At 39.3% G+C, this 24,127-nt stretch overlaps 1 protein-coding gene across 12 annotated transcripts in view; it reads right to left on the bottom strand.

Moving 5' to 3' along the window:
• The window catches only part of WDR7 (WD repeat domain 7), a 375,641-nt gene that overhangs the window by 324,044 nt on the left and 27,470 nt on the right, over positions 1-24,127 (bottom strand). For all 12 annotated transcript variants that reach the window (XM_021093595.2, XM_021093608.2, XM_021093602.2 and 9 more), the window contains 8 exons: positions 19,072-19,243; positions 14,453-14,559; positions 11,577-11,655; positions 9,474-9,648; positions 6,515-6,591; positions 5,205-5,324; positions 3,384-3,529; positions 2,292-2,394 (listed from right to left, as the gene is read on the bottom strand). In XM_021093595.2, the coding sequence (XP_020949254.1) occupies positions 2,292-2,394; positions 3,384-3,529; positions 5,205-5,324; positions 6,515-6,591; positions 9,474-9,648; positions 11,577-11,655; positions 14,453-14,559; positions 19,072-19,230 (966 nt within the window). In that variant the 5' untranslated portion in view covers positions 19,231-19,243. The remainder of the gene's footprint in view (positions 1-2,291; positions 2,395-3,383; positions 3,530-5,204; positions 5,325-6,514; positions 6,592-9,473; positions 9,649-11,576; positions 11,656-14,452; positions 14,560-19,071; positions 19,244-24,127) is intronic.

Genomic DNA, 24,127 nt, shown 5'->3' with positions numbered 1-24,127 from the left:
AATGAGAGCTGTAGCCACTGGCCTACTCCAGAGCCAGAGCAACACGGGATCCGAGCCACGTCTGCAAACTTCACCACAGTTCACAGCAACGCCGGATCCTTAACCCACTGAGCAAGGCCAGGGATAGAACCTGCAACCTCATGGTTCCTAGTCAGATTCATTAACCACTGAGCCATGACGGGAATTCCTACTTCAAGTTTTAACTGATAAACATACTTAACCAGTAAGAGCTGCTACAATAAATGTTAATAACCAGTATTACGTATTTCAGTATGTTACTGCACACCACATAATATATATATTTATATTTTAACTTAAAGTGTATTGGGGAGCTCATACTTAAACATGACATGTATTTGTTTTGTTTTATGCATTTTTTATATAAGCCATTATCCCTAAGCTTATTTACTTATTTTTTTTTTAGTTATTTTTTTATTGAAGTATAGTTGATTTGCAATGGTATGTTACTTTCAGGTATACAGCAAGGTGACTAAGGTTCTGTGTGGGCTTTTTTTGGTCTTCTTAGGGCCACACCCACGACATATGTAAATTACCAGACAAGGGGTCAAATCAGAGCTGCAGCTAGCAGCCTACACCACAACCACAGCAACAGTGGATCCAAGCCGCATATGCAGCCCACACTGCTCCTTATGGCAATGTGCGATCCTTAACCCACTGAACAATGCCAGGGCATTATCCCTTAGTTTAAATGGAAGTGGCTATCTAGTTTGGAGAGCAGTAAGTAGAAGTTTATGTTAAGAGAATAAAGGACAGGTTACAGAGGATCTTAGCTGTTTATAAATGTATAAATACTATATAACCAAAATACTCATGGAAAAAATAATTCCCTTTTTCTCACCATTCCTCCACATAAAGATGGAACAAAATGTTCAGAACAAAAATGCTATGGAAACCCAGAACATAAGTAAAGGAAACTTTATTTCCAAAACCAAAGCTATTTTCTTAATGCTTAAAGAATACAAAGCATTACATGCATTTCAATATTAAGTGCATTTCAACTTTAAATTGATATTAAGTAGGTTTTTAGAAATCATAACATTTGGTTTTTATAGAGAAAAAATTTATTTTACTCTCTATTTCTGGTGCCTTGTGATTTAAATCATTGCATGATTTTTGGAAGATACTGAAATGTCTTGTTCAAATAATGAGTTGGGAGTTCCCTGTGGCTTAGAGAGTTAAGGACCTAGCATTAGATCCTCTGATCATTGCTGTGGTGTAGGTTTGATCCCTGGCCAGGGAACTTCTGCATGCCATGAGCAAAGCCAAAAAATCAAACAAACAAACAAATAATGAACTACTTATTAACATTATTACATAATTATCTTTGTCTTTTTAAAATTACATTTCACTATGTTTATTTTATTTTTTTTATTTTTTTGTCTTTTTGCCATTTCTTGGGCCGCACCCGCAGCATATGGAGGTTCCCAGGCTAGGGGTCCAATCGGAGCTGTAGCCGCAGGCCTACACCGGAGCCACAGCAACACGGGATCCGAGCCGTGTCTGCAACCTACACCACAGCTCACAGCAACGCCAGATCCTTAACCCACTGAGCAAGGCCAGGGATCGAACCCGCAACCTCATGGTTCCTAGTCGGATTCGTTAACCACTGAGCCATGACGGGAACTGCTCACTATGTTTATAATTGCATGATAGTGTAAAATCAATTCACACCATCAATATGAATTTTATCAAAGTCATTGGCACTTTATAATCAGTATATCAGTATAAGATCATTTTTACTCTTAGAGAAAGGTTAATGTTATATAATAAGGAATATAATGTATATAATATTACAGGTATATTATATACAAATCTAAAAAATTGTGCTTGTGGAGTTCCCATGGTGGCTAAGCAGTAATGAACTCAACTAGTATCCACGAAGATGCAGGTTCAATCCCTGGCCTTGCTCAGTGGGTTAAAGATCCAGTGTTGCTATGATCGGTGGTGTAGGTCACAGATGTGGCTCAGATCCTATGTTGCTGTGGCTGTCGTGTAAGCTGGCAGCTGCAGCTCTGATTCTATCCCAGCAGGAGAATTTCCATATGCCACAGGTGCAGCCCTGAACAAGCCAAAAATTTTTTTAAATAAAAATAAATAAAAATTGTGCTTATAAAAACTGACCATGTCAAAATGTTTTACAACATCTAATACAGTGCCTTGAATTGTACTGAATCTTTCAAATGCTTAGCTACCGAAAAACAGCAGTAAATATAATTGTGAAAATGTTTCCATGTAACTACCAAGTGTAAATGATACCTGAAGAATTTTACCTCTTTATCTGTTCGATCCAAGAGGCTATGTTGTACCGGAGGAATTAAATTTTCAACTGCTTTCCCCACATCACTGCGGAATGAATCACTGGCTGGAAGGCAACTAAAAGTAAGAAAAATACAACATTCAGTAAAAATACTGACACTGCAGTTCCCGTCATGGCGCAGTGGTTAACGAATCCGACTAGGAACCATGAGGTTGTGGGTTCGGTCCCTGCCCTTGCTCAGTGGGTTAACGATCCGGCGTTGCCGTGAGCTGTGGTGTAGGTTGCAGACACGGCTCGGATCCCGCATTGCTGTGGCTCTGGCGTAGGCCAGCGGCTACAGCTCGGATTCGACCCCTAGCCTGGGAACCTCCACATGCCGCGGGAGTGGCCCAAAGAAATAGCAAAAAGACAAAAAAAAAAAAAATACTGACACTAAATATTTTATCAGACCATATGATGAATTTTTTGGACAATGGACAAAATATGAATTTTTAATTATAGTTAATTTAATAGCTATTAAATACTTAGTTATAAAAATATCCTACTCCAAATAAAAATCCACCTAATTTTTGTGCTCAGAAGTTAAATTATAATAACAAATTTCTCAAGTTTTTTACCAAAATTAAATATTTATACTTTCTACTTTTTTTTTTTTGCTTTTGTGTTTTAGGGCCACACCCATGGCACATGGAAGTTCTCAGGCTAGGCGTCGAATCGGAGCTACAGCTGCTGGTCTACACCACAGACACAGCAACATGGGATCTGAGCCGCATCTGTGACCTACACCCCAACTCATGGCAATGCTGGATCCTTAACCCACTGAGTTAACCATTGAGCCATGAAGGGAACCCCCTATACTTTCTACATTTTTAAACTTTCAAATTATACCCCAAATTTGGAATCCTTCACTTTTGATCAAAGTCCTAACTGAGAGTTCACTCATGGCACAGCAAGTTAAGGATTTGGTGTTGTCACTGCAGCAGCTGGGGTTGCTGCTGAAGCACAGGTTCCATCTCTCACCCAAGAACTTCCATATACCACAGGCATGGCCAAAAAAAAAAAAAAAAAAAAAAACTGAAGTGCTAACTTATTATTTATTGACTACCTGGCAGGAAGTTTGTAAATATAACTTTGCCCATTTTCAGTCCAAATGATGACTTTATCTGCTGAGACAAAGTCACCTCCGGTCCATGTCTGCCCATTTTCACTCGGACCCGAACACAATAGGGAGTAGTCTCCAGCATCAAACACCTGTGAGGAATAAGAAATTTACAATCCAGTTTATGCTAGTGTCATTTAAGTAAAATATAGCAACATTTCAACTACAAATAAGCAAAAGTGACTGGAAATATACTTAACAACCTCAACCCTTTACAGTTCACTGCCTTGGTTAAAGACATTTTGTCGGTGAGCCCTGGGGCAGTCACCTTCAATAAGGAAACCACGTGAGGTCCCCAGCTGTGTGCAGCCTCCAGTGGTCAGGCAGCAGACCATGACAAGGGGGCTTCCCTCCACCCAGACAGGAATTCTTACCCTTTCTCATCTAAAGGACCCAGAGTTCCCTGGTGGCCCATGGCAAGCAGGCTCTGAAATGGCCCCATTGATCCCTGACTCCTGATATTCACATCCTCAAGTAATCCTCTCCCATGAATGTAAGCTGCATTCTGTGACTGTTTCTAGAGACCTGAATGTGGCAAAGGTGATGAGATCCCAGGTCCAAGGATGAGATGGGTCTTGGCTACTCTTTCTCTTGCTCACCAACTCTGAGAAAAGATAGCTCCAGTGTTGTGAGCTGTCCTAACGGAGGGGCCCATGTGGCAAAGAACTAATGTCTCCAGCCAACCAGCTGGTAGGACCCGAGGCCTGTCAGCCACCAAGTGAGGAAGCCTGGAGCAGATTCTCCCCCAGGTGAACCCTGGGATGAGTCGGTCATCCCAATCAAAACGTTGATTAAGGTCTGTGAGGGACCTGGAGCCAGAGGCAGCCAGCAAACCCGTGCCCAGATTCCTGACCTGCAGAAACTGGGGAGTTTCATGTTTGTGTTTTAAATGACTAACTTTTAGAGTAAAGTATTATCATAACTAATATGTTACCTCTCAAAGATTTGTGATGATTTCAAAAAAATAATACATGGAAAGCTTTGAAAAATACGCTAGGCATAGAGCAAGTGGTCAAAACTTGCTGGTTCCTTTTCTATTATGGAAATAATAAAAAGTCTGCAATGTGGCAGTAATATTCTCCTTCCACCATCAGCTCTGAAGTGACACACCTTCCCAACTCCAAAATGTTGGAAAAGAATGGTGATTGGGGAGTTCCCGCTATGGCACAATGGGATCAGCGGTATCTCTGCAGAGGCATCTCTGCAGTGCCAGGATGCAGGTTTGATCCCCAGCCTGGCACAATGGGTTAAGGGTACCAGTGCTGCCACAGATGCAGCGTGGGTCACAAGTGTGGCTCAGATCTGATCTCTGGCCCAGGAACTCCATATGCTGTAGGGCGGAAAGGAAAGGACAGGACAGGACAGGACAGGACAGGGAAGGGAAGGAAAGGAAAGGGAAGGGAAGGAAAAAGAAAAGACTGGTGATTGGGAATAATAACAATCTACAAGGATACATACAACCTGCAGAAAACTTACTACCACTGTTCCATGCTGTACTGACAAAACAATGAATAAAACGGTAGCAAAAGGAAGAAATGAAGATCAATAAAACTAATAGTCATTAACTGAATCATTCCATGAACCAAAACAAAAAAGACAAACTCTATATACAGCCAAACGCCATATCTCAAAATACGATATCAAAATCAGACCAAATGGTTAAGATATTCTAACCCCAAGCTCCTCCTTATAATTATCTTTGGAAGTCTGGAAAACCAAAGTCTCGAAGGGTAAAAATACAGTTTCTTACTCATGTAGTTATCTTACCCTCCAATACTTAGAGCACACAACCAAAAGTGACCTTTGTGTGAATGCACAAAAAGAGATGCTTTGGCAATTCTGACAATAAATTGGTTTGGATTCCTCCTCAAATATTGGCTCAGTATCCTGAAAAGAGAAAGAATTATAAAACTTTAGGATTGTCTGAGTTGTTAATTAAAATTATCACACAGTGATAAAGCAAAGTGAAATAAACACATCACATGATACATTCATACTTTTTACCCCTCATGTGACAACAAAGGTAGTAAAAAGTAGCAAAAATATAATCTAAAATTATCTGGGCATAATATCTTTGCTACAAAGCTACTCAAGATTAAAATACTAATGAGAGGAGTTCCTGCTATGCCTCATCAGGTTAAGAATCTGACTAGTATCTATGAGGATGAGGGTTCCATCCCTGGCTTCGCTCAAAGGGTTAAGGATCTGGTGTTGTCACAAGCTGCAGCACAGGTCACAGATGCACTGCTGTGGTTGTGGTGTAGGCTGACAGCTGCAGCTCCGATTTAACCCCTAGCCTGGGAACTTCCATACGCTGTGAGTGCGGCACTAAAAAGAAAAAAAATAAAAATAAAAAATAAAATAAAATACTAACGAGAGTCACAGTGTCAACATTTGCAATGACAGATGATAAAAATTTGAGTCAATCCTAATTTTTATAGTTACATGTGCTTACAAGTTAAAAAATAAATAAAATTGATCAATTCCTCCAGTTTCTCCCAGATTTAATTTTTTTTTTTTTTTTTTTTTGGTCTTTTTGCTATTTCTTTGCGCCGCTCCCGTGGTATATGGAGGTTCCCAGGCTAGGGCTTGAATTGGAGCTATAGCCCCTGGCCTACGCCAGAGCCACAGCAACATGGGATCCAAGCCGCGTCTGCAACCTACACCACAGCTCACGGCAACGCTGGATCGTTAACCCACTGAGCAAGGGCAGGGACCGAACCCGAAACCTCATGGTTCCTAGTCGGATTCGTTAACCACTGCGCCACGACGGGAACTCCCCCAGATTTACTATTAAAAATTCCCTAACTAAAGAGATTAGTATCAATATTGACAGAAAAATGATCTTTCTTTCTTACTGATAATAAGTAATAAGGGGAGTTCCCTTGTGGCTCAGTAGGTTAAGGATCTGAAATTGTCACTGCTATGGCTTTGGTTATTGCTGTGGTGCAGGTTCGATCCCTGGTCTGGGAACTTCTGTAAGATGAGGGAGGGCACAGCCAAAAAAAAAAAAAAAAAAAAAGTAAGGTTTCATAAGAACAAAAACAGAGAATCACTTCCAGTGTCATCTGTCTCACCTGCATGCCACTTATTTCTGAGGTAACAATCCACACCTTCAAGATGCCTGTCGCTGAGAGTGCTACCACAGTGTCCTCTACGCCGAGAAGGAAGAAGAAGCCAGTTAGAAGCACAAAATAATTACTTTCTAAACAGTACCACGGTTACAACAGCATCATGGACTGTGGTATGCGTTAATGAAATGAAATAACGGCATGTTTTGCAACTAGCATAAAAACCTTATACTATACTTTATAAAATAACAGAAAACAGATTTTGAAACACAGGTTAACGGAGATGACCAAAAAATCAGGGGTTCAAGGAAAAGTTGTTTATATCTGTTTGATTTTTTAAATTTCTAATCAATAAGTCTGAATAATTTCAAATATTCTGTGCTAGCAAATAACTTCCATTCTTCAAAATTCACTTTTTAATTATTTATCATTGGTGAGCACGTCTGTTTTTTCTTCAGAGCAGAGGTGTCCCCCTTTCCCATATACCTTGCCTGCTTTCTAGATATTTTATTGAGCAATAACCACCCCCCCCCCAAGACTGTGATCAAGAGAAAGACATCTATGAGGACATGGGTTTGATCCCTGGCCTCACTCAGTGGGTTAAGGATCCAGTATTGCCATGAGGTAGGCATAGGTCATGGCATAGGTCACAGATGCAGTCTGGATCCCAAGTTGCTGTGGCTCTGGTGTAGGCTGGAGGCTACAGTTCCGATTCAACCCCTATCCTGGGAACCTCCGTATGCCATGGGGGCAGCCCTAAAAAGACAGAAGAAAAAAAAAGAGAGAGAGAGAGAGAGAAAGACATGGAACAAAACCTAAATAAGCTTGGGTGAGGAAGCAATCAAACACCACAGTAGTATATGTGACCTTTGATAGGAGGGGCGTCAGAAAGCAGTCTAGTGCAGGCTCCAGAGTGAGGGAGGTATGTGTTACAACCACATTGTCTTCACTAACCAGTGAACTGTGGATAACTTCACTGACCTATCTTAGTTTAACTTGCTTATCTGTAAGCAAATATAAATGAATAACATAGCAACAGTACCTACCTTAATGGGCTGTTTTGAGATTTAAAACAAACCACATGTACAGCCCTCAGCACATCAATAAGATAAGTTATTACTGTTTTTAAAAAGAATTGCTAGATTTCAGCAAAATCTTTGTGTGTGTGTGTGCTGCCTGGTTCCCTAAGCAATGTAACGCACTGTTTACAATTCCACAATTCCTGTACAAAGAAGCTAAAATAACCATTCACATGTCTGTCAATTAGAATAAAAGTGGAGCATAGCAATATATTGAAAATTCTCAATACCCACACACAGAACATGGTAAAGCAGATTAAAAATTGTGTATGTGAGCAACATTATAAACTGACAACATTTACAAGTGCATGGTTCAGCATAAAATTTTCTATTAAGTTACAATCTATCCTGTTCAGACCACAGTGAGGACATGTATAGCTCACATATGGATTTTTCCCACACTTACCTAGATAACGCTTTTTGTACCTGTGTACAACTACTTCCTCTGCCAGGACATCATGATCCCCGTGTCTGCCAAACAAACTCCTCTTCGTCCTTCAAAACCAACTGATTTGGGAAGGTTTCCTACTTGCCCTCAAAGCCCCTTCAGTGCCTTTGCTAATTCTAGCCTATATACTATTTCTCTATCTCGTCACACTTTCCACCCCGACCTGCCACCCATTTATATATCATTCTCCCTTACTAGAACCTCAGTCCTTTCAGTAGTTCAATCTTTACATAGAACAGAGTAAGAGCTCAATAAATATTTGCTGAATGGCTCCTGAATAAAAAGCTACATTCAAAGCTGATTTCAAAACATAATAGGTAATAAAGGAAAGCTCCCTCAAAACTGAAGGTAGTTCATCATGGAGGCAGCACACCACAGTGGTTAAAGTAACTGCTCTTTCTGGACTCCATCTGGCCACCAGTAAGCCACAGACTTTCTCTGTGACCTTAAGTAAAGTCTCCACCCTGCTAAACTTGATCTGTCTCATCTATACACCCCAAAACAACAGTACCTTCCCCACTGGGTACTGTGAGAACTGATAACATATGAAAATGCTTAGCATGAGCCTGACACTGTCAGAACCAAATTAATAAATTTACTGGTTCAGCCCTTACAGAAGAGTACATAACCATGAAGCCATCTGGGAGGAAAAAAATGCTCCCAAAAAAGCATGTATGAATACATATTCAATGTTCAGTATTAATGACTATTACTGTTCTTCTCCTGAACAATTTTACTTTCGCTCTCACAGTTGTTACTGAAAGGTTTCAACACAAATAAAGAAAACGTACTAGTATTTACTGAATATCAACTAGATGCCAAGCACTTACCAAGAATGGTCATTAAACTTAATTGTGTAAATCCCCTCCCTTCTCATTATCTCTATATAAAATGGAAACACTTTCTCTGCCTCTTGAGCAACTGACAAAACCAGGCCCAAGATACACACAAATAAACAACGGTTCCTCCCACCAAATCTCCAAAGGGTTAAGATATTCTGCTTCTAGTAACTATACTCAATATTTTATAATGACTTATATAAGAAAAAAATCTGAAAAAGAATATATATACACACACATATGTATAAGTGAATCACTGTGCTGCATTTCTAAAACTAACATGATACTGTAAATCAACTACATTTCGATTAAAAAAAAAGAAGAAGAAAAAAAGACCTTCTTCTACTTCCGACAATCATGGATACACTCTGTGATTGCCAAAAACTACCGATCAACTCCATGGAATGGAGATAATCTAACATTTCAAAACTTAATTCAAGCAAAGATTCGTTTATGAAGGGAGAGACAGATCATAAATCATTAGTTACTCCTTAAAACGAAGAATATAATCAAGCATATTAATATATGATACATTATAGAACTCTACAGTAAACTAACCATTAAGGCATAGTAAGGAAGTTCCTAAAGGGCACACTGACCTTGTGTTCGGTGGGATCGAATAATACTCATGCAGCTAATCCAGTCTGGAGAGATCTTTGATACCAAGGAGTACAGCACCTCAAGGCTGGTGGCGTCCACAACGAGGATTTCAGGATAATGGCCATGGCATAGAAGCCTACCTTCTCTCTGATTTCCAACAGAGAACTGGTAGAACTAAAAGGAAAAAGATGTTTAAATGTTCTCCTTTATTTTAGATACTCGATTTCCATGCATTCGCCAAGCTTATTATGGTACTCAGTTTACCCAGACACGCACTATGTGGTACATACCATTTGTGTCCATGTGTACACATATACATAAGTTAATATTTCAAAATACCTACCAAAAATTCTAGTTCTAATATTTTATATTCTCTTTTCACATGGGCAAAGAAAGTGGCCTTAATGGAGAAATAGGTTCCCCGAATATTAAAAAGGGATGCCCTCACGTGACAATTTAATAAGGTCAGTAAGTGCCAATGTCACCAAGGTTTATTATTTCTATGTACATAAAAATCATCCTGCTTCTGGACCTGAGAGGGTGAGAATTACACAGGAAACAACTGTCACACAGTAGTAAATCTGCCAAAAAGCATCTCCTACTTAGAGATAGCTGCCAATCTAAATACAGAAGGCCTAATACAGGATCTGATAAGTAGTAGGCACTGAAAATATGTTCAATAAATAAAGATAATTTTTCATAAAATATAAACAAAAGTTTTTAAATCATACAACTATACAATAGTCCAATGAGTTTGACATTTATATATAATTTTACAGTTAAAATAAATCACCTATGAACTCAAGGAATCTAAATGATTTTATTACCTGTTTTGACTTCACAAACTTTGATGAGTCTTCATATGATAAAAAATAAATAACATATGCCCTTTAAAGTATATGCTCCAACAGCATTGAAGAAGCAATTTTTAAAAAGCCTTTGCCAAAGCAAGAAATAGTCACTAAAGATCTATATCACACTAACCACTATCTCCCTCTAAACATTTTCCATTGCTTTTCTTTCTTTCTTTTTTGGCCATGCCTGTGGCATGCAGAAGTTCCTGGGCCAGGGATTAAACCTTTGCCACAGTAGCAACCCAAGCCACTGCAGTGACAACACTGGATCCTTAACCTCCTGAGCCACAAGAGAACTCTCTCCATTACTTTTCTAATTTGTGTTAGCATGGAGGATCTCCTTTCTCAATAAATGACTTAGTTTCAGGGGAAGCAATAGGATGTAACAAAAAGAAGACAATCTTTAGAATCAGATCAAGCTGATTGGAATCCTAGTGCCAGGAATGATTCACTGTGAAAGTGGAACAAGGCATTTAACCACTCTGGCTATCAGCTCCCTTATTCATAAAAATGATATACTTCTGTATAATTTGTAAGGATGTGGGGAGGACTAAAACATCAAACAATAATGCCTATATAAAATTTGCTTATAAACGTTGAGTTCTCATCTCTTCCCTCTCCTTTCTCACTGAGAACATAAATCACATTTTCTATATACCTTGGAATTTTCCCAACACTCAACACAGTAAACGATGAATAAATTGAAGCACAAAAAAATTTGACAGTTATGAATGAATAGGGAAGAATACCAGGAATATAAATTAAGAAGTTATAAAATCCTGTGTAAAACAGGCATACGAAATAGTCATTTCTTCTACAGAGCATCACATCAACATCTACCCAAGGACAAACTGCACAAGCAATGAAAAGGGTATCAGCCAAAAAGTGGATTGTGTCAATCACGAGTGGAATCACAAAGGCTTTAGCAAGAGTGAATTCAATTATTTAGGACCTAAAACACTTACCAATGAAGGGGCTCTCACTAGGGCGATCAGGACTGCCAGAGGAGCGGAAGCAGCAGGGACAACAGCTAACCTTACATCTTTCCCCATCAGTCTCCTCCACTTTGTTCCCCCCACCCCCACCATCTTATCAGGAATACTTTCTCTACTCCAATTCCAATCTTCGTGTCCCATTGCCCAACCCTATCCATCTTTCATATAAAAACACAGGCTCAATGTTTTCAAAAAAACTGTATACCTGTAATAAATTATGATAACTTGGCCAGTTACAAAAATAGATACTAACCTGTATGCCAGTATGTGTGCAAGCTAATTTTGTAAATTCGATGCATCTGCCATCATTCACATCCCAGAGGCACATCTCCCTACAAAACAAAATAATAGCTCACTTTAAATCTGACTTTTAAAGGCAATGTTCAACTTTGTTGCAGTGGTTTAAAATTAATCTTTCATTAAAACTGGTAATTTCAGAAAAAGTAGTCATTACTGCTGTTCATTAACTATTCTGGTCCCCTCCACCCACCATCCTAAACACCCCTCCAAACTAACCACCCCCAACTCGATTCACATTCTTTCTGGGTACATGGCAGAACTGTACTTCCTGGCTCCCTCTTAGTTGGTGGAATCTTGTGAATAGTTCTGGCCACAAGGAATATGACCCTCTGGAAAGCTCCTTCTCCTCTGCCTCCATCTCAGACAGTGGCTGCTCCCTTACCCTCAAAGTAAGGATAATAATGAAGCAGAGCCCAGCCCCAAGTGATAGATGAAGAACAAGTCACAAAAACGAGAAATAAACTTTTAATTTAAACCACTGCAGCAGTTCCCGCTGTGGCTCAACAGGTTAAGAACCCAAATAGTATCCAAGAAGATTCAGGTTCAATCACTGGCCTCGTTCAGTGGGTTAAGGATCTGGCATTGCCACAAGCTGCAGCGCAGGTCACAGATGCAACTTGGATCTGACATTGCTGTGGCTGTGGCATAGGCCATCAGCTGTAGCTCTGATTTGACCCCTAGCTCCAGGAACTTCCATATGCCAGGGGTGTGGTCCTAAAAAGGAAAAAAAAAAAAACAACAAAAAACAAAAAACTGCAATCTTCCATTGTTATCAACATAGCTAGAGAATTTAGCACTGCAAAAAACAAGGTCAACTGAACTCCAAAATCTTTGCAATAAACACATTATTCCAGTTTTGATTATGTATTTATTGCAGAAGTTTTATTGAGTGCATATCAAAAAAAGGTTTTAACTCAAACTAAAGACACAACATTCAAAATGAGAACTGTCAATATATCTTGTCTTCTAAAGAAATAAAGTTAAGATTTATTTGACAGAAAAAAACATTAATAAAATGCAATGATCCTGATGTTATTAGGGTATTCTTCAAGATGCCATTTCTTACATCTCATATGGTGTAAACTTTTTCAAAGGACACTCACTCAATCTATTTAGAATATATATTCTAAAATGAAATTATCCTTTAATTGACCAAAAGCGACCATATTTTAACCAATGTTGCCTTTCAGTTACACAAGGTTCTTTTCAAATTCATAAATTGTGGGGCATGGAAGAGTCAACTTCTTAAATAATTCTCTTCTAGTTCCCCACCCTTCTTTTTTTTTTTTTTTTCTTCCTTGGCATAGGGGAGTTCCTGGGCCAGGAATCAAACCAGCGCCTCCAGAGACAAGGCAGATCATTAACCCACTGCACCACAGCAGGAAGTTCCCCCAACTCTCTTTAATAACACACTGTATAAATATACAATTTCCTAAACAATCAAAAAGCTTTTTTTAATTCCCCAAACTTTGGACCATATAATTACTATCCAATAACCTACCTCTCCAAAAGCAAGCTCTATCTGAGACTTAGGAATACATGTAGTTATGTTAGTGTATTAACATACATCAGTCTGTTTAAAAACTTTTGCATGACTCGATCTTCCAAATTTATGCTAGTCTAGCATCACTGAGGTTTTTTTTAAAACTCTCAAAGTTGTCTGCCAACTCAGTAAAAATGCCATGGGGATTAATAATCATGCTTTAACTTTTATGGTATTCTGACTTTCCCAAAAGCAAGGCAAAGACATAATCATAAATTACAAAAAGTAGTATATTAATGTCCATTGACAGATAAATGGATTAAGAAGTGTAGTATGTATACACAATGGAATACTACTCAGCCATAAAAAAGAACAAAATAATGCCATTTGCAACAACATGGATGGAAATAGACTCTCATACTAAGTGAAGTCAGAAAGAGAAAGACAAATACCATATGATATAACATATCTGGAATCTAATATATGGTACAAATGAACCTTTCCATAGAGAAGAAACTCATGGATTTGGAGAACAAGCTTATGGTTGCCAAGGGGGAGGGGGAGGGAGCGGGATGGACTGGGAAACTGGGGTTAATAGCTGCAAATTATTGCATTTGGAATGGATGAACAATGATATCCTGCTGTATAGTACAGGGAACTATATCTAGTCACTTGTGATGAAGCATGATGGAGGATAATGTGACAAAAAGAATGTATATATATGTGTGACTAGGATGCTTTGCATACAGTAGAAATTAACAGAACACTATAAACCAACTATAATGGAAAAATAAAAATCACTAACAAAAAAGTAGTATAAAAATCATCAATAAAGATAAAATTCATTTTTAAAACCACATATCAAATATCTTTAAATTGAGTCAACTGATAGGAGAATAGACTTGTGGTTGTCAAGGGGGAGGGGAAGGGTGTGGGATGAACTGGGAATCTGGGGTTAACAGATGCAAACTATTGCCTTTGGAATGGATAAGCAAAGAGATCCTGCTGTATAGCACTGGGAACTACGTCTAGTCACTTATGATGGAGCATGATAATGTGAGAAAAAAGAATGTATACATGTATGCGTAACTGGGTCACCATGCTGTACAGTAGAAAATTGACAGAACACTGTAAACCAGCTATAATGGAAAAAATAAAAATCATTTAAAAAAATAAAATAATTTTAACATAAAGTGTTGTTCTATCTAAAAAAAAAGTTAAGTCAACCGAGACATTTATTCAAGACAGTCTGAAAGAAAAGAGAAAAAAAACTTCCCTACCTACTAATAAACTGGTACTATTTGCAATAGGATTAATGAGAAGAAAATGAATAAGAAAATACTTACCCACTCTCAGATGCACTCACAATATATTGTTTGTCACTAGAAGCACAAGCTTTAGATAAACAGGTGATTGAAGCTGTGTGACCAAACAATAGCGCCCGAGGATTAACCTAGAAATATACAAATATGTTGATATAAGCACAAAATTTTTTAAAAGCAATCCTTTTTAGGAACCCTGTTAAATATTCACTATAAATATACAGATACAGATTTGAGAAGAATTGCTGAGAACACCAAAAACTAAGAGTAGTAGAAAAACAGTGACTCCCACTAATTTAGGGCACATAATCACCCACCAAGTGGTTCTAAAATCAAAAGTGGAACACTAAGAGGTAACATTACTTGCCTAACAGCATACAGAGAGTGATGGAACTAAATTCAAACCAGGGCAGTGTTCAGCACTAAGTTATAGCACCCTGAGAAATCAGGTTGAGAATGTGAAATAGTATATAAAATAATTTAACCTCACTTTTTGTTTGTTTGTTTGTTTGTTTGTCTGTTTAGGGCTACACCCACAGCATATGGAGGTTCCCAGGCTAGGAGTCAAATTGAAGCTATAGCTGCTGGGCTACACCACAGCCACAGCAGCAACGCAGGATCCGAGCCTTATCTGCAACCTACACCACAGCTCACGGCAACGCTGGATCCTTAACCCACTGAGGGAGGCCAGGAATCGAACCCGAAACCTCATGGTTCCTAGTCAGATTCGTTAACCACTGAGCCACAACAGGAACTCCCTTCACTTATTTTTAAAATAATACTTTGGAGTTCCCATCATGGCGCAGTGGAGTTCCCATCGTGGCGCTGCTGTGGCTCTGGTGAAGACTGCCGTCTACAGCTCTGATTTGTCCCCTAGCTTGGGAACCTCCATATGCCGTGGGTGCAGTCCTAAAAAAAGTCCCAAAAAAATAAAATAATACTTTCCATGATCTAAAAGGACATTTAGAGTCTTTAGATTGACATCCCCAAACACAAAAAAACGGAACAGTTACCCTGCCAAATGTTGATATCAACATTAACTATCAGGAAGAGCTCCCACTGTGGTGCAATAGGTTAAGGCTCCAGTGTTGTCTGTGCAGCATCTCGGGTTGCTGCTGAAGCATAGGTTCGATCCCTGGCCCGGTGCAGGGAGTTAGGGATTCAGGGTTGCCACAGCAATGGCATAGGTGGCAGGTGCAGCTTGGATTTGATCCCTGACCCAGGAACTTCCATATGCCACGAGTATGGCAAAAAAAAGAAAAAAAGAAAAAAAATTAACTATCAGGAACTAATAATAACTTTCACAGACTAATGATTTAGTGAATAGTTCATTATGAAAGGATAGCTTAATACTCACTATTCTAAAATAGTCTGGCAATCAGCCCCCAAATTCATCTACTTTGTACCAAATGGCATGCTATTACTTCAGGTTACTTTAGGGCCTTAGGTACCTTCAGGATATATTTCTTAATTAATTACTTAATACATATAAATAATATTTATAACATATGTACAAGATATAAAAAATATATAACCGGGAGTTCCCGTCGTGGCGCAGTGGTTAACGAATCCAACTAGGAACCATGAGGTTGTGGGTTCGATCCCTGGCCTCGATCAGTGGGTTGAGGATCTGGCGTTGCCATGAGCTGTGGTGTAAGTCACAGACATGGCTCAGATCTGGTGTTGCTATAGCTGTGGTGTAGGCTGGCAGCTACAGCTCTGATTAGACCCCTAGCCTGGGAACCTCCATATGCTGCAGGTGCAGCCCTAAAAAACAAAACAAAACAAACAAACAAATAAATATGATTAATACCTTTAAAGCCTCTTTCAAGGTATCCATTTTGCAAAAAATCAAAATCATCTTAGCCATCTTTTGCATAGTTACAATTTTTTTTCTTCTTCCTTTTTTTTCTTTTTTATGGCCACACCTGCAGTATATGTAAGTTCCCAGGCTAGGGGCTAAATCAGAGCTGCAGCTGTAGGCCTACACCACAGCCACAGTGACACTGGATCTAAGCTACATCTGTGACTTATGCTGCAGCTTGTGGCAATGCCAGATTCTTAACCCACGGAGCGAGGCCAGGTATCAAACCCACATCCTCACAGATACTATGTCAGGTTCTTAACCCATTGAGCCACGAAAGGAACTCCTTGTATAGTTACAATTAAAGAACAATACAATTACTGTTTATGGTTAGAATAGGCCTAGACGTTTTCTCATACATCCAAAATATTCTCATACATCTAACCCCATTTCTATACAGATTCTGTATTCTTCCACTGGGGGAAAAAAAATGCTCTGGTCAATTCTTTAATTTTGCCCAAGAAAATCAAATGTACTAATTGTATGTTTTACTTTCAATGTACATGGCTTTGCTAGAAAATTCCATTTTCAGGAGTTCCCGTCGTGGCTCAGTAGTTAACGAATCCGACTAGGAACCATGAGGTTGCCGGTTCGGTCCCTGCCCTTGCTCAGCGGGTTAACAATCTGGCGTTGCCGTGAGCTGTGGTGTAGGTTGCAGACGTGGCTCGGATCCCATGTTGCTGTGGCTCTGGCATAGGCCGGTGGCTACAGCTCCAATTCAAGCCCTAGCCTGGGAACCTCTATATGCCATGGGAGCGGCCCAAGAAAATGGCAAAAAGAGAAAAAAAAAAAAAAAAAAAGAAAAAAATTCCGTTTTCAGTCATTATAAAGTAACTAGAACTGGACTGTACTACCAAAATATAGAAAAATGAATAAAAATGATTGAATGAAGTATAAAAAACATGTAATCATCTCAAAAGAAGCCATAAAAGCACTTGACAAAATTCAACATCTTTTCATGATTAAAAACTCTCAGAGTTCTTGTCTTGGCACAGTGGAAATGAATCCGACTAGGAACCATGAGGTTGCGGGTTTGATTCCTGGCCTCACTCAGTGGCTTAAGGATCCAGTGTTGCTGTGAGCTGTGGTGTAGGTCACAGACACAGCTCGGATCTGGCATTGCTGTGGCTGTGGTGTAGGCCAGCAGCAACAGCTCCAATTAGACCCCTAGCCTGGGAACCTCCACATCCCGCAGGTGCGGCCACAAAAAGACAAAAGACAAAAAAAAAAAAAAAAAAAAAAAAAAAAAAAACCTCTCTATAAACTGGGTATAGAAGGAATGTACCCTAAATAATAAAGGCCATATGCAACAAGCCCACAGATAACATCATACTCAACAGTAAAAGGCTAGAAGACTTTCCTCCAAGACCAAGAACAAGACAAGGATGGTTTTTGGAGGGTTTTTGTTTTTGTTTTTGGCTGTGTCTGAGGCATTGGAAAGTTCCCAGGCCAGGATCCAAACCCACACCACAGCTGCAATCCAAGCCACAGCTGTGGCAATGCCAGATCCCTAACCCACTGAGATGGGATCAAACCCGCGCTTCCACAGGGACCCAAGCTGCTGCAGTCAGATTCTTAATCCACTGCACCACAGTGAGAACTCCTTGCTCACTTTAAATGAGTGAATGGCATGGCATTTCAATAAGGCTGCTACAAAAAGGAAGAAAGAGAAAGAAAAGAAGGAAGGGAGAAAGAAGTTAATTTAAAAAAATAAACTTTCTTGCCCCTACATTCCATGCCAAACATCATCATTTTCTCTGTTCCTCCTTATGGAAAAATTCCTTTTTTAATTTAATTTTATTTTTTATTTTTAGTCCACACCTACAGCATATGGAAGTTCCCAAGCTAGGGCTCAAATCAGAGCTTCAACTACCAGCCTATGCCACAGCCACAACAACACCAGACCGAGCCACATGTGGGACCTGCACTGCAGCTCATGGCAACACCAGGTCCTTAACCGACTGAGCAGGGATCGAACCTGCATCCTCATGAGTATTAGTTGGGTTCTTAACCTGCTGAGCCACAACAGTAACTCCTCCTTAAAGAAAAATTCTTAAGAAGAGCTATCAGAAATTAGAGGTTACAATATGGACAACGAGGAGTTCCTGTTGGGGCTCAGCGGGTTAAAAACTCAGTTGGTATCCAGGAGGATGCAGGTTCGCTCCCTGGCCTCACTCAGTGGGTTAAGAATCCAGTGTTGCCACGAGCTGCAGTGCAAGTTGCAGATACAAATGTGATCTGGCATTGCTGTGGGCCACAGCTACAGCTCTGATTCAACCCTTAGCAAAGGAACTTCCATATGTCACAGGCGCACCCTAAAAAATAAATGGACAGACCCAGGAGCAGAGCACACCGAGCACTCCACAGCACACTCCACAGTGCTAAACAACAGCAGTAAATACACAGTGCCTCTTAAAATAAGTACAACAAAGTTTACATTTTACAAAAAGTTTTTTTCTCTTCCAGACATTGATCTTAGAAAGTATCAATGATCAAAATTGTTTTTTAATATCTTTTTGGAAACCTCCTTCCATATGGGTAGAAATCTTTGAAAAATCTTAAATGTGACATATTAAGCCACATAAGCTAGATATTATAACTGAAAATAGCCAAAAGCCAGCAGAAGTCAACTCTGATGAATAATGTAAATAATCAATCTGAATAGTCAAAATTTATCTCACAGAAAATATATTATGAGGTCAAGTATCATTCTGGAATTGTATTATTTTTTTGTTAAGCAGTTTCTTGTATGCAAAGAGTACAAGAGGCAAACACTCACCTCCAGGTCTACTGAAAGATCCCAGAGACATATTTGTCCATCATGGCATCCAGTCACGATTGTGGCCCCATCATCTGTTAAAAGTACTGCTGAGATGCAGTGTGTTGGTGCTTTGCGACCCCAAAGAACAATGGGTAGAACAAGGCTGTTTCCTGCCATTGTGCTTTCAAACCTGGAAATGTTACGAGAATGTCAAATGTTACAATATTTCCTTCTAAAACATATACATTTTTATTATGAGGCCAACTTGAACCTCCTATGTGCCAAGAACCATTTTTTTATACATATAAACAAAACATTACAAGGTAAATAAAACACATGTGTAAAAGTATATAAAATCTAAAATCTCAATACTCACAACAAATCATGCAGTAAGTACTATTATCACTCTTTTTTATAAAGACAGAGAGTCATAAAGGGTCACAAGGTGAAAAGTGAAGTCATGAAGCTCCAATCAGGACCCAGGCATCTTGACTTAGAACCTGTGGTCTTACCCTCTGCTATGCTACCAAAGGCAAATGAGCTCTCCAAATCTTAAGTCTCCAAACCAATAATAAACAGCAATGTCCAAGAAATGTCACAGTGTTCTACACATTAAAAGGAATACTGTTCACTGAGAAACTCCTTTACCATATTTACTACAAACCTATCATGTCTCAAAGCCATGAATGTCTTTTATTGTAAACTCTGAAACTTGAGGGAAGTAAAACTTCACTTTCAACTTTCTGCATAATCAAAATTTAGTTCTGGTAAAAGTTTAAATTTGAGATGAATAATCAATTAAGCAGTGCATACTAGAGTATACCTTTTGAAGCACAAATATAAGGAATTATTCTTTCATATGACAAAACCAAGATCTAGGTAGCGAAACAACTAGATTTAAGTGTTATAAACCGTGTGGTTAAAGATAAATACTAATTCAGAGATGTTCAAGAGAAATGAAAACTGGAATAATCAAAGAAGGCTCCTTAGAATACAGAAGACTCTACCAGATCTTCTGAGACACAAGGAGTCACCAATAGGCTTGATTTTTAATTGGCAACAAAAGATAGGTGTATAAGTCTAGAATCTTTAGAATGCAAAGACTATCCCAAGGAATTTTCAGTAAGACTTAAAGGAAGAGCCACCTTCGTTTAATATCCATGGTCTTATTACTGGTTGCTTTAGCAAAAATCTTTTTTTTTTTTTTGCTATTTCTTGGGCCGCTCCCGCGGCATATAGAGATTCCCAGGCTAGGGGTCCAATCAGAGCTGTAGCCACCAGCCTACACCAGAGCCAGAGCAACATGGGATCCGAGCCGTGTCTGCGACCTACACCACAGCTCACAGCAACGTCGAATTGTTAACCCTCTGAGCAAGGGCAGGGACCGAACCCGCAACTTCATGGTTCCTAGTCGGATTTGTTAACCACTGCGCCATGACGGGAACTCCAGCAAAAATCTTCTTTAACCCACTACTTACACTCTTTAAAGAAAGAAATAAAAACTAAAACTAAAATCCCTTTTAAAAAACAGTCACTGGGAGTTCCCGCTGTGGCTCAGTGGTTAACGAATCCGACTAGGAACCATGAGGTTGTGGGTTCAATCCCTGGCCTTGCTCAGCGGGTTAAGGATCCGGCATTGCAGTGAGCTGTGGTGTAGGTCCCAGACGCGGCTCGGATCCCGAGTTGCTGTGGCTCTGGCATAGGCCGGTGGCTACAGCTCCGATTTGACCCTTAGCCTGGGAACCTCCATATGCCTCGGGAGCGGCCCAAGAAATGGCAAAAGACAGAAAAGAAAAAAAAAAAAAAAAAAAAAAAAAAACAGTCACTGGAAGTTCCCTTCGTGGCTCAACGGTTAACAAACCCAACTAGGATCTATGAGACTACAGGTTCGATTTCTGGCCTCGCTCAGTGGGTTATAGATCCAGAGTTGCCATGAGCTATGGTGTCGGTCTCAGATGTGGCTCGTATCTGGGATTACTATGGCTGTGGCATAAGCTGGCAGCTGTAGCTCCAATTCAACCCCTAGCCTGGGAACTTCCATTTGCCACCAGTGCGGCCCTAAAAAGCAAAAAACAAACAAACAACGTCACTGAAAAGGAAATGGCAGGTAAAAAATTACAAATGACATGTGAATGTTTACTAAACACAATCTATACATATAACACCTTTTATTTTTTAGAATTCATGGCTTTCATCAAACTGTTTCCCTCAAAACTTCGTTTTTTGGGTTTTTTGTTTTTTTTTTTTTTTTCTTTGCTGCAAGTAAAAGGTATACATGTAAGGGAAAAAATTCAAATTCTCTTCCTATTTATAATACCCAATATTTATCATGTTTAACAATTCACAGACTACCATGACACTAACAAATATTTCCATATTCCTATTTAATATCAGAAAATTGAACAAAGCACTGAGCCAATTTTAACAAATCTGAGACCGCATGTTACTGGCTGAATAACACATGCAACAGTGACTTTCTCAAAAAGAGAATCTAGAAGGAGTTCATTTTTCCATGGTGACAACATTCAGTTTTAGGTTATATCACCAAAGATTTCTCTCAATTAAATAAGCTCACAGCATTGAACACAATATGGTGAGATCTGAAAAGAACACCATTTCTCTGTATTTGAGGACTGGAATTCAATGCATCCTGCCTAGCGCGAAGGAAATGCAAATATATAGATTCAGCACGAAGGAATATGTGAGCTCAGGGAGATGGCCCAGTTCTGATGAAACAGGAAAGAGCACTCCTCTCTCATTCAAGTGACAAGGAGCTCAAGGAAACCTGGGAGAATAATGCATTTCATAGCCCTTAAAACAAGTGAAAATAATCATCCATAACCTGATAAAGGTAGTAGAAAACGAAAGAAAACAAACCACCTCTAACTCAGCTTCTCCAGAAACTGAAACAAACCTCACATTCTCACAAAAATCAAGAATTGACCCTCAGTTAGAATCTGAAAAGAATTCTTGTTAAGGTCAATTAAAGAATCTTCATAAGGGATTAGTTTCCTACTGATCCTGAGCACACACTGATCCTGAGCACACACTGAGAGGCTTAAAGCACAGAATTTGCTGTCTCACAGTTCTTGAGTGAGAAGTCTGAGATCAAGGTGTCAGAGCTGGTTCCTTCTGAGGGCTGTGAAGGGAAGGCTCCTGGCCCCTCCCCCTGGCTTGTGGAAGGCCATCTTCAGGCTCACCAGACTTTTTCCCTATGTGCCTATCTCTCCCTTTTTGATAAGGACTCAGTCACATTGGATCAAGACCCACCCTGATGACCTCATTTAACTTGATCACCTCCATAAAGACTGTTATCTCCAAATAAGGTCATGTTCTCGCTGGTGTAGACTTCAACATATGCATTTTAGAGGAATACAATTCAATTCACAACAGGGAAATAGCCTTTTAAAAGAACATAGCCTAAAATTAATTAATTATACAAAAAGCCATTCTCCCTTAGGAAATAATGGTAAAGAACTTCACTGTATCTTTTCCAGGGGATCACATTACAGAGGTTTATCTGCTATTACAACTGATTATTTGAGGAATTAGGTAAGAAGTTCGGTCCAACTAAGGTGAGCGTTTTTGGGGAGCGTTTTGAGGAGATTGGGAACCAGAATCCAAAACTTACTGCTGTATTCCAAGGACATTAGACTGAAAAAACTAAGCTGTCCTGACCCCCAGATATATACACCCTGTCAAAGGTCCTTAAATAATACACAATGCTAGTTCTAAATAGAAAGTATCTGCTAGGTGAAACATTTAAAAGGTGAAAATCATAAAGAATACCTGAAATGAAACTGCAATGGGAAATCACAATCAGCAGCTGATACTGACATGTCTTACTGCTGGGATAGGGTGGTTCCAGTGAAACACAGGCGAATAAACAGAAATAATTTCCAAATAAATACTAATTAATCAAAAGAGCCTGGTGACAACTGGAAGATGGTATTAAAAGAAACAGAATAAGATTCCAGATCTTGACTAGAATGGGAAGGAACTGGAAGTCTTATTTATAGGGCTCAAGTGGAGAAATAGATTTGCACTCCGATATCTCAGAACGCACTCATATGAAAGCCTCCTAGGTAAGAGGGTGTTAAATCAGAGTTGTGGGGAAATGGATTTTGAGAATATCCAAAAGTTGGAAGCAGGAGTTCACTGGTAGCATCATGTGTTAAGGATCTGGCGTTGTCACTACTGTGGCTCAAGTCGATTCTATGGCGATGGTTTGATCCCTGGACTAGGAACTTCCACATGCAGAGAAAAGCTGGAGGCAGAGAAAACTGTCAAGGACATCTGGGCACTGGCTCTGCATGTTTCCCGAGATAAGGAGACATCCTTACTAAGATGCTGTGTTAGGAGAACGCAAAAATACTCAAAAAATTGAAGAGCTCAGCCTTTATAAAAACTCCTCTAACTCTAGACTTCCTACTAGTTTAAGGCCATGGTTTTTGAGTTTTGTTACACATAAATGTACAGTATTCCTAACTGCACACTCAAATATACTGCACCCATAGAGTTTGTATGAATAACACACATGGCATAAATGAAAAGGTAAGAAGAATGATAAGAAATTACTGTAAAGGAAAAAGTTTAAGGCTGCCCTAAGTAAGGGAGGGGGGACTTTGTCGAGGGTAGGAAGAGGACAGGGAGACAAATACAACCTTCACCCTGCGGCCTGTGGGCAGGCCCCTCCAGATACCCGGATACCAGTATAAGGTATTAAAATTAATCATTAGTCAGCCAACACATGAAAAGAAAAATATGACTTAGAGGGTTTGGGTGAGGCACTGTGTAATGTGTGTATATTTAAGTTTTATATAAGTCCAATATATAAAAGCTAGTTTTCCTTAACCTTTAAGAGAATTCAAGACATTTACAGCCCAAAAGAAAATAGTGATATTTCCTTCTAGCACTGAAATGTGTTAGCTCTTATTTTCAAGATTTCTTAGATAGTCTAGGTCTTCTGAATTTTTTTCTTTCTTTCTTTCTTTTTTTTTTTATCAGCCACCCCTGCAGCATATGGAAGGTCTTGGAGCTAGGGATTGAATGGAGAGGCAGGGCCTACGCCACA

This window comes from Sus scrofa, chromosome 1 (assembly GCF_054392235.1).
Source record: "Sus scrofa isolate SSC_HxYL_T2T_F1_AM1 chromosome 1, Sscrofa_HxYL_maternal_Yorkshire_Landrace_v2.0, whole genome shotgun sequence".
NCBI classification, from domain to species: Eukaryota; Metazoa; Chordata; class Mammalia; order Artiodactyla; family Suidae; genus Sus; species Sus scrofa.
This window is presented reverse-complemented; position numbering and strand designations above follow the sequence as displayed.